The sequence below is a fragment of the Argentina silus genome (assembly GCF_951799395.1).
Source record: "Argentina silus genome assembly, chromosome: 9".
Taxonomy (NCBI): domain Eukaryota; kingdom Metazoa; phylum Chordata; class Actinopteri; order Argentiniformes; family Argentinidae; genus Argentina; species Argentina silus.
The window spans coordinates 17814366-17830640 of record NC_139663.1 but is presented as its reverse complement, the minus strand read 5'-3'; the positions used below and the strand labels follow the sequence as shown (position 1 = coordinate 17830640).

Below are 16275 nucleotides of genomic sequence, written 5' to 3'. Positions count from 1 at the left end.
TCAATTATGTTTGCACAGAGGCCAAGGGCATTAGATAACTGAAGATAGAGAGAACACATACGGTTACAAGAAGTGGTGTGATGAACAGGATAGACTAACATGATGTCCTGAGTCATCTCTCATCTCTCAGGCCAGAATATACACCACTAGACAGAGATGTCACCGCAACAAAGCCATGTCTGGTTCTATCTTTACAAGACATTTCAATTCACATGCTTTCTTGGGACAAGTATAGTCCAGATAGACATGTATTGTTACACAGCAGGTTTACTACAAATAACTCAGCCCGGTCTGTAGTCACTCTTACAGACATACATCAATTCTACACGACCTCAACAAACTCACATTCTTGTCTGCGTCATTCGTATTCATGAGATCAACGTTACATATTTAATTCAGTCAGATCAATGTTACATATCTACCTCAGTCAGATCAATGTTACATATCTAATTCAGTCAGATCAATGTTACATGTCTAATTCAGTCAGATCAATGTCTAATGTATAATTCAGTCAGATCAATGTTACATGTCCACCTCAGTCAGATCAATGTTACATATCTAATTCAGTCAGATCAATGTTTCATGTCTAATTCAGTCAGATCAATGTTACATATCTAATTCAGTCAGAGAAATGATGATGTAACACAGTGACATGTGGCTCTTTGACATGTCAATGGGAACGGCACGGGCATGAGATCAAGGGGTCTTAATGACTGATTGATTCCAATATAACCACAGCTTGTGTGCATATGCTTCTAATCTGTTTACCATGTTGTGCTCGTTTTACAGACGTATACAAAGTGTTATGCACAAACAGATCAAATACAGTGCATAAGTAATGGGACAGTGAAGCATTTTTTCTTAGTTGGCTCTCCACTCCAAAGAGTTTGGATTTGAAATCAAACAACTATTATTAAGGATATGAAATAGGGGGACTATGCATAAAAGGTGTTGTAATTTCTGAATGGTGAAACCAATATGTACACAAACGCCATCAAATAAAGGCCGTAGAGTGTAGAGCCAAAAAAAAAGAAATCTGCTTCACTGTCCCATGACTTACGCAGGGCACATGTCCTACTTAGCTAATGACATTGTTTTCAATGAAGACCACGATGTCGCTGTAGGAGAAATTAATCAAACATTGACATGAAGTGAAGAATAAGAGGAAAATGACTGGTTTGGTGCAGTCAGTTGAAAATCATCAGCTCCAGTGGCTTAATATCTTACTTGAGCCTTACTGTCACCTTCCACTCTCATTATCATTAACTCTCACATTGTTTAATGTCCCCCCCCACCCCTCCCTATCTCTGTCTGACAGCTCTGTGATAAGCTAAGTAGGACATGTGCCCTGCGTAAGGTTAGGGTTAGGGTTAGGGTTAGTCCAGTACTATCAGAGGGAGCATAATGTTTCTGCATAATAAGCTGGACTTAAAAAGTAGTATCTCTCATACTGGCGTACTAAAATTACACTAGAGAGAATGTGCCAGAAACACCTCTCGTACCCTGGACATCATATTACTTTGTGGCATGAGAAGGCAAAACGTGATGTTGAGGTTATTTTAGTTCTGAGACCAGCTATCTATCTGTGATTTATGGTGTCCTGCGTTGAGTGAAGTAAGTAGGGCATCGGTGGGCTGCTTGCGGTGGGCATGTGAAGGTTGTCAGGGTTGAGCAGAGCGCCGTGTCAGCTTGTATCTGGCACAGTGACCCCTCTGCCTCAGCCAGGATTCACTATATCAAGTGTAATTTCAGCTATCTCGAAAGACACCATGGTTTCAGTGCCCTAAGGCAGCCCTGTCACTTTCTGTAGAACTTGAGAGAGAGAGAGAGAGAGAGAGAGAGAGAGAGAGAGAGAGAGAGAGAAAGAGAAGGGAGGGGAGAAACAGTGGGGAGAGGGTGTGCAAAAACGCATTACATATACGGTAAACACATTGCACAGACCCTTGTAAAATAAACACTAGAGTAATCATGATAGATACCAATATAATTTTATTCATTTTCTTTACAAAAAACATAAAATAACAGCATATTTACCATACAATATTATTGACAGTAATAATGATATCAAAAAACCACAAAATTATAATACCATCTTAAGGCAAATCAACTGTACAGCTCAAAAGGACAGCAAGCACAGCTTATTTTATGTTACAACATCGCAGCCAGAATAAAATATCTTGATACAGAGGCCATCATTTGGCACATAGGACAGGCAAACAGACTCCCAAACCACTACAATATAGATACATGAGACACTCCACGGTTTCCATCCTACTGAAGCTCCACGTTTTACTACAGAACTCTTGTAGTTAAAGTGCATTCATAGCAAATGAGCTTAACCAGACTAGCATGCTAAGTCATGAGTGTTTTTGCCTGCAGTTATATAGACATGTAGACCAGGAACCTAACATTAAAGAATGCTACAGCGGGACACAAACTGTACTCCTCAAGCCTGGAGTGACTCATACAGCATGTGTAAATGGGGGGTCAAGTGGTTAATTAGGGATCAAAAATACTATACTACTTATAGTGCAACATAGGATCTTGAGAGTAGTCTAAAGCAGCTTAAGAAAGCCTTGTTCAGTGTCGCCCCACATAGAAAAACATACGAAAGACAGTCGACTTAAATATTGTGCAATGCAAAACTATTATTCCTGTACCTCAACCACAATTCAGTCAAAGATACTGATATCTTATAAAAACAATTAGTCCTCCTTGTTTCTCTGTCGTACCATGGATGATGCACAATGCCAGTTATTGGGGCATCGTATCTCTGCATTCGTTCAACCAAGCTGCCAGCATAGCTGGTGTTATACGGCAGAATAAGTCAGTGTGTTTCGGTCCATTGGCACACTCTGACTAAGCTTTATTAAGACACAATCACCATAACAGCAGCCTCTTCCAGTGCACTCCTCTTCACTGTAATGCTTGGGCCTCCTCCTTCAGTGACTTGACTGTTTCTCTCTCTCTGTCTCTCTCTCCGGCTCTCTCTCTCTCTCTCTCTGACACGTTCCGTTCCTCATGTCTCGTCGTCACTTCTCCTCACGACTTGAGCCCCACATGGGACATCATCTGCTCGTAGATCGTCCACGCCATGGCAGCCATCATGGTCCGCCTCAGAGACCGCGGCACTCCGCCCCGGAAGAACCCTTGCAACCCGTGCTCCTGAGAGAGAGAGAGAGAGAGACAGAGAGAGAGAGAGAGAGAGAGAGAGAGAGAGAGAGAAAGGAAGGCCGAGAGGCACATGTCAAATCAATCATCCATGTGATGATATACCAGTGTGGGTTAAGCACATCAAGAGGGCAATATGCAGACATCTTATATCTAGAGTAGACTTAGACTTAGTCTAACCTGACCCACATAGGATCAATGTCAGTATACTGATGAACACAGCAGTGTTCTAACCCTAAGCATACAGTGCTGTACTTAATGAAACCCGGAGAGAGAGAGAGAGAGAGAGATAGTTACCGTGTAGATGTATCTCACGGCGTCGGAGGTCCTCTTGTACAGGTGCGGGCTGATTTGGATGTGGGTTTTGACGACATCGGCCGGCTGGGTGAGCAGGGAGGCTAACACCCCAGCCATGATGCCACAGCTGAAGTTAGCCACGGGCGCGTAGGTAGACATGCTGATCTCTGAGAGAGGGAACACAGAGAGAGAGAGACACACTCTTAACATCTCCACACCAAACAGTTCCTAGCTAAATGGATATGTCCCACGAAAGGAACATACAGTTCATAGCACTCCTTGTTTTTCTTTTGGTGTCCTCATACAGATTCTTAGAAATGATCAAATAGGGCTGGGGTCTAGTGCATGAAAAGTTCAGCGTGTGTGTGTATGTGTCCTGTGTTGCTGATACTGACCCTGCGGCAGAGCGCTCTTGGCCTGGCTGTAGAACATGACGTAGATGCCAGAGAAGGGAGCGTCTCTGAGGAGGGTGGCGGTCAGGCCTGAGAACAGAGCCCTGGGTCCCTCCGTCTGGCACACGCTGCGCAGGGCCCCCGCCACGCTCCCGTAGTTATACTTCCCGCTCTGGAACACGACAACACAAACAACATGACACACACTGACTGTATCGTGCTCACTTCCTATTCTACACAGTCCTGACGCTTTATATAGTACACCTGAAAACTAATCTATCCCAAAAAAAGGTTTCCTCCAGCTCCACTGCCACCCTAGCCCTCCCTCTGCTTGCGTACCTCAAAGCGAGTCTTGATGACGGTGACGGGCAGCATGAAGAGGCCTGCCACCGTCCTGGCCCCAGCTCCCAGCAGCACCGCCTCCATGGGCCCAGGGTTCTTCTCCAGGAAGAAGTGCTGCTTCAGGGAGAAGTAGGTGCTGAAGTAGATCCCTACGCCAGGGATGGTCCGCACAAACGACTGAGAGGGGGAACACACAGGAGACAGGCTGTCAGTGTGTGTGTGTGTGTGTGTGTGTGTGTGTGTGTGTGTGTGTGTGTGTGTGTGTGTCTGTGTGTGCGTGTGCGTGTTTGTTTGTGTGTGCGTGTGTGTAGTGTAGTGTGTGTGTGTGTCTGTGACTGTTTTCATGAAAGAGGGGTTTTCTCACCGGTGAAATTCCCTTCCACAGTCCCAGCAGCTTCTCGGTCCGCACTACGCTCAGGAACACAGTTACCATCCCCACTCTCGCAGAGCTGAGGGAGGGGGGGGGGGGAGAGAGAGAGAGAGAGAGAGAGAGAGAGAGAAATTACACGTTGACACACAAGAATGCACAAGTAATTCCGTACTAAAGTAATTCATAAAGTAAAGACATTAAGGAACGACGTTGCTCTGATTTAGCTAACTCTGATCATGTGTAACCAGCATGATAGGTCTACACATGACTCTTCAAATTCCATTCAGTTAAGACTAATCAGCATACCAGCCAACAGTGTAATGTGGTGCCTAGTAGCCTACTCACCCAGGCTGCATGTTGGTATGTAATGTCTGCAGGCGGGTCTTGACCAGGTCCAAGGGCTGGAACAGCAGGGTGGAGCAGGTGCCACTCAGGGAGCCACACATGAAGGCTTTGAGAGCTGGGTGAGCCTGGAAGGGAGGGAAGGAGGGAGGGAGGGAGGGAGGGAGGGAAGGAAGGGTTTGGAGAGAGTTGGAGTTTTAACACACCTTATTAATGAATGGTACATATGTACATGGTGGCACACCTTGCCTTTATAGAAAACAAAAAAACAGACACAAAACAAACCAATACAAATCAAAACAACAACAAAAACAAATCCACACATCAGCCCCCCTCTCTTAGTATCACGTCCACCAAAACGTTGGTCACAGAACACACAGCTCCCCTACAGCCCCACTTCTCCTCTATAACAGAGGGACATCCTTCATCCTGACATGAAAAATGTCCAGCCCGGTCCTAACACCTTCAAGGCCCTGACCCCCCCTTCTGTTTTCTGCTTAAAAAGACTGTCATCTTCTCCTGGCCCAGTAGGACATTTGTACTAGAGTGAGGGGGAGGGAGAGAGGGGGGGAGGGAGAGAGGAAGGGAGAGTCTACACAGATTTCACACCAGTCACGGTAGGGTGCCCTTTAGTGAGTGAGTGCCGTAGGCGCAACATGTCTACTGTACATGATGATGATTTACATGATGGAGAGTAACGCAGTGTGAGAAATGTGAGCTGTGAGACATACAGGACGAAGCACAGACTAAGCACTAACGTAAGCTGAACATTCCATCATACATTTATATATATGTCAAATAGTAGTAAATCAAAACACAAAAGACATCAGACACAATCACTCACACCAGCCATGACGGAAAGGTGAGGGATGTGACATGTACATGGGATCACAGTGAGAAAAGATAGAAACTCATACGCATCCACATATGAACACACGCGCACTCTCAACCTCCCGGGAAGCGTCACCCTGAATCGGATATGCGTTATCATAATTCGCATGATTTGTACCACACACAATCTGCCCCCCCACACGAACATCGACTTAAAAAACAGACAGCAAAAGCAGAACCATATCACGCGTACGCAGTAATTTCCATTTCTATATGTTAGGATTATAGATAAGCACAGCAGAGATATCGGTCGTTCCAACACACTCACACACTCCTCTCCACACTCACACACTCCTCTCCACACTCACACACTCCTCTCCACACTCACACACTCCTCTCCACACTCACACACTCCTCTCCACACTCACACACTCCTCTCCACACTCACACACTCCTCTCCTCTTATGCCTCCTACCTTCCCCAGGCTACAGGTTGATTTCAGTGGTGGATCTTGTTTTTCTTGCATTTCCCTATTTCCTTTATGGCTGGGCCGTTATGAACAGTGTGTTGTTTGGGCAAAAGCCTCCATCTCTCTCTCCATTTCGCTCTAAGCTCCACTTCTCTTTCTGCCTCAGCCTCCTTTCACAAAGCAGCGCTCTCGCTCTCTCTCTCTCTCTCGCTCTCTCTCTCTCGCGCGCCCTCTCACCCTCTCGCTCTCTCTCGCTCTCTCTCTCTCTGCTTCCAGTGAATGTGCATCTCTGTGAAATGCCATGGGTCATACACTGGATGTATACATGTGTGTGTATGTACTTATGTGAGTGTCAGTATGTTGTGTGCAAGTGCACATTTGTGTATTCAACGTTAGTGTACTAGGGTCTGTGCTGACTTTGGGCTATAATCACACCTTAATCTACAAACTATAGTAAAACCTGTAAATTGTGTGTAAAGTTATGCCAGTGTCCCATTATTTGCATGTCATTGGGCACGGACTCAAGTGCCAAATTAGGTGTACCATGTACCGTGATATAACACCACAGTAAAGTACATTGCTTCCCTCAGCAGAATGATCCACACTGAGCCTTTCACCTGCGTTCCTTCTCTTGGACTTGAACCCACAACCCTGCCCACCCTCCTTTCTCCTCATTTCCCTGCCCCTCCCTAAAGGAGGGCGGCAGGGAGCTATTGCAACAGACCACTGCCACTAGTGCCGGTCGGCCAATGGCAGTGTTGGCACAGTGGAGGCTTGGCTCAACCTTGCCGAAGGTTTGGCAAGTCATCTGAGATTTAAGGTGGCACTGAGGGGTTTGACCCACTTAAGAGCAATAGGGAACTTGGAATCCTGACAGACATGTTGAACATTCTAGAATTGTTGTGGTCCACTTTCAAAACAACAGACTGAGAAAGTGCGTAGTAAGAGAGAGAGAGGGAGAGCATTTACAATGCATTTAGGCATGTAGACATGGTCAAGACGACCTGCTGAAGTTCAAACCGAGCATCAGAATGGGGAAGAAAGGTGATTTAAGTGACTTTGAATGTGGCATGGTTGTTGGTGCCAGACGGGCTGGTCTGAGTATTTCAGAAACTGCTGATCTACTGGGATTTTCACGCACACACAACCATCTCTAGGGTTTACAGAGAATGGTACGGAAAAGAGAAAATATCCAGTGAGCGGCAGTTCTCTGGGCGAAAATGCCTTGTTGATGCCAGAGGTCAGAGGAGAATGGCCAGACTGGTTCGAGATGATAGAAAGGCAACAGTAACTCAAATACCCACTCATTACAATCAAGGTATGCAGAAGACCATCTCTGAACGCACAACACGTCGAACCTTGAAGCAGATGGGCTACAAAAGGGGGTCCAACCCAGTACTAGCAAGGTGTACCTAATAAAGTGGCCGGTGACTGTACAAACATACTAACATACACTCACAATATCATACAGTATCAAACAGTCACTGAAATATACTAGTATTATTGTATTGTTCCAACCTAATAGAAAAGGCTGGATATCCAATAACTGTAAGTGATGCAATGCCTGCATAGTAACCCAACGGTTGAAAAGGCCCAAAAATATCTATTCACAAGTTATTCCACTCACCAGTGAGAGTTCCATGGTTCTTATGAAGAGATGGATGAAAGGGAACTCCAATCCAATAGCGTTGCCTTTAGAATGAATCAAATGAGTCTCCTTTTTCTATCTCTGCCGGCTTAGTCCTTTATCTGCTGCTGTCCTCAGTTACTTTCCCACAGAGCTCCTGGATAAGAGATAACAAGTGAAGAGTTAAATCATTGACATTTCACCTCTACAACACCTACCATTACAGAACACAGCCAGAACATTTCAATGAAGATACAGAATGTCACAGGGGGTTAATCTTACAGCTCGTAGTAGAGAACTGGTGCCTCCTACACTGACTGGTAGACTGAGGGGGCTTGGGACACTCACCACAGACCTAATGCGGGACATCACCTGACCCACACTATGGCTCCCATTTCAGACCAAACATTACACACAGTTACCCATTAACTCATAAAAGATCATAATCCCAGTATATTCAAAAAGCATGCACCCTTATCACTGCACGTGTGTGTGTGTGTGTGTGTGTGTGTGAGTGTGTAAGTGTGTCTGCGCACTCAAGCAGAGCTTAATAATAATTTTATGACTGAGCACAATAGACCTATTGCTAAAAATGTGACACTTCATAGATGTTACAATTGGTTGAGGTCTGTGTGGTAAATGACACTTATCTTTTGACACACCAATCACCCTTACAACTACAACATGAATAAAAAGTTATCAATAGAAATATAATTTACAGGTTTCACACTAGATTTAAGAATGATGTCATGAATTAACATGCTCAATCTGGAATTCTAACCAGGAGAGATAGAAGACCATCATCCTTTAGCCTACAATTACACATTGACATAAAATAAATAAAAAAAAATAAAAAATAAAAAAACATTGCATCTATTCAATGGTGATTAATTTGCTGCTGGTTTTATGAAAATACTTTTTGGTCAATAAAGTCTACAGTAACTTACCCTGTCTCTTCAAACTCTAGGAGGACCAATAATGGAAAGTCATCTCGTGGTCACTGCAAACTGTGGCCAAATTTAGAGAACACTCCTGATGTCGGCAAATTGCTTAGGCGACAATGTTTCAATCTGTCCACGAACAATTCTGTTTTTAGAATTCTTCAGCTAATTCAATAAAGACTGTCCCGTCAGCGACATAGTCGGCGTCTAGTTTCTGCTCTTCCTAAAAAAAGGCTACATAGATTACTACGTAATCTGAAAAATGTAAGAGCTCTGCAAAAGCGAGAGGGTTGAGACACTGCAACAATGTAACGACCGGAGGCTCCAGCTACCCTTGATGTAGGATTAAGTAACCACTCTTTTCTTTGTAATGAAGATGAACCGGTCAGTTCCAATTTTAAAGTGACACAATGCGACCTCGTAACTGGTTGTACAGGACATCCTTAAAGTACAGCCGAACCACGAAACTTGCTGGCTGCTGATTGGCCAATACGCCTGACCTAGTAACATATTCCTTACAAAGTAACATCTGTAAAAGTTCTGTAGGCCTATATTAAATGTTTCAAATTCCGATGAGGCAAAGACAATACAACTTCGTACCAAATTAACTGACATTGCCCGAAGACCCAGCGGAACACCGAAAATACATGTTTATCAGTTGTGCAATAACGTGTATATGAATTCGTAAAAATGTTATTGTAGCCTATTCAAAGGCAGGATGTAGCCTTTGTAGTACAGACAGTTTATTAAAGATTAGAGATTTTTTTTTTTTTTTTACATTTCCAGGATGTAAACCATTAACCAAGGGAATACAATAAGTATAACATTTATTCATGTTCAATTAGTTATCAGACATCTTACCTTTATGTATGTATCCAAACATGTCTAACACAGACATTGAGAATATCGAAGGCAAAGTTTGACTGGGAAATGGACAGAATATGCCCCATGGAAGCATCTAATATTCATATAAACTATTGTTCCATATTAGAAACAAGTAATAGTCCTAAGTCTATTTGTACAAATGTGTTCACTTGAGGACTATACAATTATAAATTATATCGCCTATATAGGCCAATCACTGTTGAAATTAAATATGAAAACAAATCAAAAGGCTCTCACCCAAATTGTTCATCCTTGTTGACAGTTTCTGGCCAATGTGATAACCGGTTTAAACTTGTTACATTATCATGCTCCGCTTGTCCCTAGGGGGTGATGTGGGTACCATTCAAAGAGTCAATAGTGCCCTCTTGTGATGATGTATGAAACTGTAGCAAAGAATGCAAGACTGCAACACTGTTTGATGGCAAAGACCTGCAGAGACAGTCTTTGAGCATTGCAGTAAACACCACAACACAAACACAAACCCTAACCCTTGTCAAAAGAAATCAAGTCTCAGCAGTCATTGGTAGCAGTTTAGAAAGCCATCTTTTATTGCAATAATACCAACAATTCACAACTCGTCTCTCAAGACTTCATTTCCAGAGCTGAAGCCGAGAAAATGAACAGTACAAAAATTAAGGAAGTTTTTTTTTTCATATCTTTTTTTTTTTTGCTTCTAAGTGTGAGAGAAAGAGAGAGTGATCCTTTATCTGTTATCCATCATCATCAATAATAACAAATTCCTCTCACTTCCCAGCAGTGTGAGCGAAAAAGCCACCCCTGAGCACAGCCTGCGGGGGTCATAGGTCATGCCCAGACCTACAGCACCATCACTCTACTACACACACACACACTATCCTTCAAACATGTGGTCTTTTAAATACCTGGCCAGGCATTTCAACAGGGAGCATACCCACTCCATCTTTTTTTATTTCTAATAAGAGAAAATGGTCCATTAAGGACATGGTGTGTGTGTGTGTGTGTGTGTGTGTGTGATGTAAAAGACTGCTGCTGTAATACTAAACCAAGCCCTTTAATCTGGGTAGAAGTGAGTCTCCCCTCCAGCTGACTCCCATTGGTCTGTTAACCCTTCACCTGTACCCCCGCCAAGCAGTGCCCTGAGAATACAGTGTGTGCCGTGAGTAATACTAAACCACCCCACCACCCTGTTAGCTTTGCCCTGCGCATCAATAAAAACATTGATAGTAGTAAAGAAATGCATATAAAAAAAAAATCAATACATGGATCCAGAAAGAAAAAAAAAACATCAACCTTGAACAGAATTTAACTGTATTTAAGGCTTTAGTGTGTGTGTGTGTTGGTGTGTGTGTGCATACGAGCATGCACACGGTTACTCTTACATCTTGTTTTGTATGAGGCGCATCTGTCCTTTCTATCAATGTCTCAATTTAATGCACCAATGCAGTGGTTTACCATCATATCCAATCCAGAGTCTTCTATATCTCAGTGCAAAAATACTCAATTTCAGCAAATGTCTTTACATTATAATGCGAGTCTCCAATTGTGCATGTGTGTGTGTGTGTGTGTGGTGTTGTGTACTTTGTCTCTCTTATTTAATGTGTGTGTTAAATGCATCAAATCTATCGAATTATTAAGCCCAAAAGCACATTCACGTGACAAGTACTACGCGCAGCTAAATTAATACCGTACAACGAGCACATACACCTCGATTATAAATGGAGGCGAGAGAGCGAGCAGGAGCCATAATAAACATGTAGTACTTTTCATACTTAACCGTTATAAAAACTTTAGAATAAAATACAAATCTATAGATTGCGATATTACTTTGGTCCCCTTCGAGTAATCTTTTCTTCATTTATTTATACTTTGCTTTCCTTTCTTTTCTTCAGTTAGAAAAATAGATCCTGAAACAGGACTATTATAATTGGAATGTTTCCTTACAAAAATATCATTCATATTTCTTTTGTTTTCCCAGAGAATGAAAAATGAAGCATGAGAAAAGAAATTTGGCCCACAAGTATGTATGAATGCATGAGTTTACATGTATGTCAGCGTGTTGATTGTCGGAAGGTTCATGTTGTATTGGCTTGTGTATATTCGGTGTACATAGATTGTCAACCAATCAATCTCCTCATAGGGTTCTGTGAGACTGTCATCGGGTCTAGCTGCGAAGAAACAGCCTATTCCCTGCCTCTTAATCATACAGTATCATGATGTTTGTGTCCCTCTGTAAATGTCAGTGTGTGTCTCTGTCTCTGTTTCAGTATGTGAATGTGTGTTCATGTTGCAGTTCAATACTACAGACAGCAGGGGGCACTGTGGCTTTTCATTCAGGCTTGGGCTCGGGGGTCTCGCTCTTGGGCTCGCTCTCCTCGTCGCTCTCGATGCCAGCGCGGCTGACGATGCGGCGCATGGTGAAGGGGAGGTCTCCTCGTCTGGAACACAAACAGCACCAATCAGTTACCAAGGAGTGACGGGATTTGGGAAGTATTGATGAGATGAGGGACCGTATAGAGCAGTCTCTTGGACAAATTAACTAGTCCCAGACTAATCCTAGACCCAATGGGACTTTCCACAGAGAATCTTTATCGGTGTCTGGGAAACCAGCAAAGTTCAGGTGTCAGGTGAGGAGAATACACACCTGAGCTTGCTCTTGAGGGTGCTGACTTCGCGGTTCATGGCATCAGCTGACTCGGTGGCGTCCTCCAGCTCCCTCTGCAGTTTCCTGCGGTTGGCGTTGGCTCTCTGGGCCTCCTCCTCAGCCTCCTCCAGCTGCCTCTTCAGCTGCTTCATACGAGAGTTCAGCTTGTCCGACTGGGCGCGCGCACACACACACAACACGAAGATTAGGCACCAACGAATCACAAACCCAAGTGGGAGTTACAAACTGAAACGCTTTATTCAAATCTAATCCATAACCATTATGGTATCATTATTCAAACTAGAGTTGCAGAGAGGGAGAAAGTCATATACTCTGGTGTAAAATTGTAAAATTGTTGATGTTGGTTTAAACCCTGACCTGGTCTTTGTACTGCTCCGTGTTGCGTCTCTCGTCGTCCACCTGGAGGATGACCTCCTTCAGCTTCTTCTCTGTGCGTCGGACCAGCTTGGACGCCTGCTGCCTCTCCCTGAGATGGACAGGAACACGTGGGTCAGACTTGAGGACGAGAGACTTCTACACAGCTTCTCCATGGCTACTACTGCTCTTAACTGTCTAAACCACTTATTCAAGCAGCGAAAAAAGGAGGCCATTTGCAATCTTGACATACACAGCCAACGACACAAGATGGGGCTATGGTATTCCAAATATGGTCACTATGCTAAGAAACTAGGGCTGCTAAGAGACTTAACTGAACTGACGTTCATGGTGGTAGGACTAGGTAGAGCCATAGGGGGCTCATTTCTGGCCGTCTCACCTGGTCTCGATGTCCAGCTGCTCCTCCAGCTGGGCAATCTTGGCCTCCAGGGCAGCGATAGAGGCCTTGTACTTGCTCTTGACGGTTCCCTCCAGCTCCTGCAGCTTCAGCTTCAGCTCCTTGTTCTGGCGCTCCAGCTGGGAGCGTGCTCCCTCCAGGCGCTGGGAGGTACTGCGCTCGGCTGCCATCTCCACATTCATCTGGTCAGTCTGACACAGGGAGACAAGGGGTTAGCTTAAATACCCTTATGATCTAATTCCCCTTAACTTTATAAGATGCATACAAAGAGATGGAGATAGGGTCTATACAGTCAAATACTGTCTTGTGGCCTGGTAAACTTTACCATCATTATTACTATACCACCCAGTGTTTCCAAGCTGCATACCTCAACTACATTGCACCCCATTATCTTTTCAGATTGATTCCTCTCACTCAACAGTCCACCAATGGCATCCCTCATCTTCCCACATGACTCTTCTCATTGGCTGTCCTACCTGCAGGAGGGCTCTCTTCAGCCTATCATTGACTAGCTCAGTGTTGCACTGCTCTTCCTCCAGCTCCTCCTCCAACTGAGCGATACGAGCCTCCAGTCTCCTCTTCTCCTCAGCAATCAGGGAGCTGGGGATGGAGGGAGAGGGGGACGGGTGGATGGAAGATAGGAAGACGGTTGGGGAGGATTGGTCATTAGCAGCATATACAGACAAATGAACAGCAGTAGGGGGTCTCATAGAGAAGAAGAAAATGGCTCCTACTTCTTGGCGGCCTGGTTGTTAATCTCATCCTGCAGCTCGTCTCTCTCCTGCTGGGCCTGTCTCTTCACACGCTCTGCAGCAGCTAGCTCCTAAGACGAGCAGTAAACCACGAGTGTGTCAGGAACCACGCGTGTGAAGTTTGAGAGCAAACAAGCAATATGTGCATGTGTGTCTGGACCACACACAAAGTTGGAATAAGACTGAGACTTGGTAGACAGAGACACTGACCTCTGACATCTGGATCATGTCTGCCTCCATGCTCTTGAGCTTCTTCTCGTTCTCCTTGGCCTGGGCCAGGATCTCGTCTCTGGACATACGGGTGTCTTCCAGCTCCCTGAGCAGCTCCTTCATCTGGGCCTGAGAGAAAGAGGAGAGGATGTTAATAACATTGTTAAAATCAGCAAAGAAAACCACACAGTCTCAGCACAAGTGTGCATAAATAGATTTTGGCTACAGTAAAAAACATTTAAACAAAAAACAGAGTGTCTCTAGAGCTCTACCGGTACTACTACTGTAATTGGAAGTGGCACCTGACATTCATAAGCACTGATACACCAACAGTTACCTGCAGCTTCTTCAGTTGCTTGAGAGCATCATCACGGTTCTTATTGGCCATGTCAATGGCGGCCTCCAGCTCCTTCAGGTCCAGCTCCAGCTTTTTACGGCCCGCTACGGCAACAGAGCGCTGCTTCTTCTCATCCTCCAGCTCCATCTCCATCTCTCGAACCTGAGGAGCAGACAGACATGTTCTCACTTTATGGACTACATATAGGAAGTAAAAACCAAATCAATAGCGGAACCAGTATGCCAAAAGAGTTTTGTACCAGGTCATTATTGGAGTTGAAGTCCAGATGTGCAAAGCTATTTAACAACTACAACAGGACATTTGCTGAAGTTAAACAACATACTCATGGTGAGCTCAGTAGCCCTGTGAGAGTGTGTCTGTGGCCTGTAGCCTGCTAGCGTACCTGTTTGATCAGCTGTCTCTTCTTCTCCTCACCCATCTCGTCACGTCCAGCCAGGTCCCTCTCGTACTGGGCCTTCATGGCCTGCATGTTGACCTCCAGACGTAGCTTGGCGTCCTCTGTGGCCTGCAGCTCATCCTCCAGCTCCTCCAGCTGGGTACGCACCTCCTCCAGCTGCTGCTCCGTGCCACGCTTCGACTTCTCAAGCTCGTGGACCTGGAGGAACGGGCAGAAGGAGGGGAAAAACACGGGATTGTAAAAGGAGGGCAATGGCAAGACATGGTACTAGTGTGGAAGAACAACAATGGATTTGACAGGTGAGTGGAGAACAATTCAACAGTCTTGTCCAACAAAGTGATCAGCATTCCCGCCACCTCACCCCTGACACACACACACACACACACTTACACTCTTGCCGACGTCGTCCTTGGAGGAGACCAGGTCCTCCATCTCTGCACGGAGCAGCTTGTTGGCGCGGTCCATCTCGTCCTTCATGTCAATGAGGGTCTCCAGCTCGCGGGTCAGTGCCAGGGCACGGGTCTCCTTCTCCCTGGCCTCAGCCTCGGCACGGTCACGCTCCTCAGCGTAGCGGCTTGAGATGGACTTCTCCTCAGCCAGCATCTATAGACAGAGCAGGGGGAGAGGGGAGAAATCTTGGTTAACCTTAACCTACAGACATTGTTATTTGAATGCCTTTCAAATTCAACCAATGAGTGAATGTATTCTTCAAGTATTCTTTATCAAATAGTCAACCCTTCTTCACTACAAGCCATACTATTCAAGCTTGAGAGAGTCTAAATGTGGCATTTCTCTCAACAACAGTGGAGAAGACATTTCTCCTGGTGACAGTACCAACACTCACCTGGTCAAACTTTTTCTGCTTCTTCTCCAGGTTGGAGACGATCTGTCTGAGGTGGTCCTGGTCCACCAGCATGTCATCCAGCTCCTGCTGCAGACGTGTCTTGGTCTTGTCCAGTTTCTCAAAGGCCGAGTTCTTCTCCTCCAGACGCTGGTTGACCCCCTCCAGGTCCCTCTGCACTCTCTTCCTACACTCCTCTGCGTTCTCCAGACAGCCGGCCTCCTGCTCCGCCTTCTTTTTCATCTCTGTCAGCTATAGGGGGAGAGGGCCTGTCACTCAAACACTTACGCTGTGGCGTAGCAATATGATTCATGTAATGTGATGACAATAGATCTAACAGTGTGCTTGTTTGTATTAATCTAATTCTGAGATGTATGCTGATTGTGTGTTTTTCTGTGTGTCATTACCTGAGCCTGCACAGTTTGGAGCTGCTTCTCCACGTTCCTCTTGCCCTCCTCTTCCTCCTCCAGCTGCTCTCTCAGGCCGTTCTGTTCATCCTCCAGCTGACGGAGACGAGTGTTGAGAGACAGCTTCTGACGAGTCTCCTCCTGAAGCAACTCCTATAGGGGAGAGAGAGAGGGGGCCATGGTCACAGTTTGCAAAGTAACAACGCTTTACTGCAGTAAAACATACCTGG

General features: G+C 45.1%; 2 protein-coding genes across 3 annotated transcripts in view; both read right to left on the bottom strand.

Moving 5' to 3' along the window:
- Window positions 1-1978: 1978 nt before the first annotated feature.
- On the bottom strand, window positions 1979-9933 carry slc25a38a (solute carrier family 25 member 38a). 2 transcript variants are annotated; one of them, XM_083676750.1, is made up of 8 exons: window positions 9905-9933; window positions 7842-7998; window positions 4918-5042; window positions 4567-4651; window positions 4200-4379; window positions 3864-4032; window positions 3469-3635; window positions 1979-3165 (listed from the first exon to the last, which is right to left on the bottom strand). In XM_083676750.1, the coding sequence occupies exons 2-8, from the start codon at window positions 7854-7856 to the stop codon at window positions 3043-3045; spliced, it is 864 nt and encodes a 287-aa protein (XP_083532876.1). In that variant the 5' UTR covers window positions 7857-7998; window positions 9905-9933; the 3' UTR covers window positions 1979-3042. The 2 variants fall into 2 exon arrangements, with proteins under 2 accessions (XP_083532876.1, XP_083532877.1); XM_083676751.1 differs by lacking the exon at window positions 9905-9933 and adding an exon at window positions 8789-9133.
- A 258-nt stretch (window positions 9934-10191) lies between these two features.
- myh9b (myosin, heavy chain 9b, non-muscle) overlaps window positions 10192-16275 on the bottom strand; it is a 30594-nt gene continuing 24510 nt past the window's right edge. The window contains exons 30-41 of the mRNA XM_083676179.1: window positions 16046-16198; window positions 15642-15890; window positions 15188-15400; window positions 14783-14995; window positions 14380-14541; window positions 14043-14171; window positions 13815-13903; window positions 13557-13680; window positions 13063-13271; window positions 12666-12774; window positions 12288-12460; window positions 10192-12081 (exon numbers count right to left, since the gene is read on the bottom strand). Of these exons, the coding sequence (XP_083532305.1) occupies window positions 11973-12081; window positions 12288-12460; window positions 12666-12774; window positions 13063-13271; window positions 13557-13680; window positions 13815-13903; window positions 14043-14171; window positions 14380-14541; window positions 14783-14995; window positions 15188-15400; window positions 15642-15890; window positions 16046-16198 (1932 nt within the window). The 3' untranslated portion in view covers window positions 10192-11972. The remainder of the gene's footprint in view (window positions 12082-12287; window positions 12461-12665; window positions 12775-13062; window positions 13272-13556; window positions 13681-13814; window positions 13904-14042; window positions 14172-14379; window positions 14542-14782; window positions 14996-15187; window positions 15401-15641; window positions 15891-16045; window positions 16199-16275) is intronic.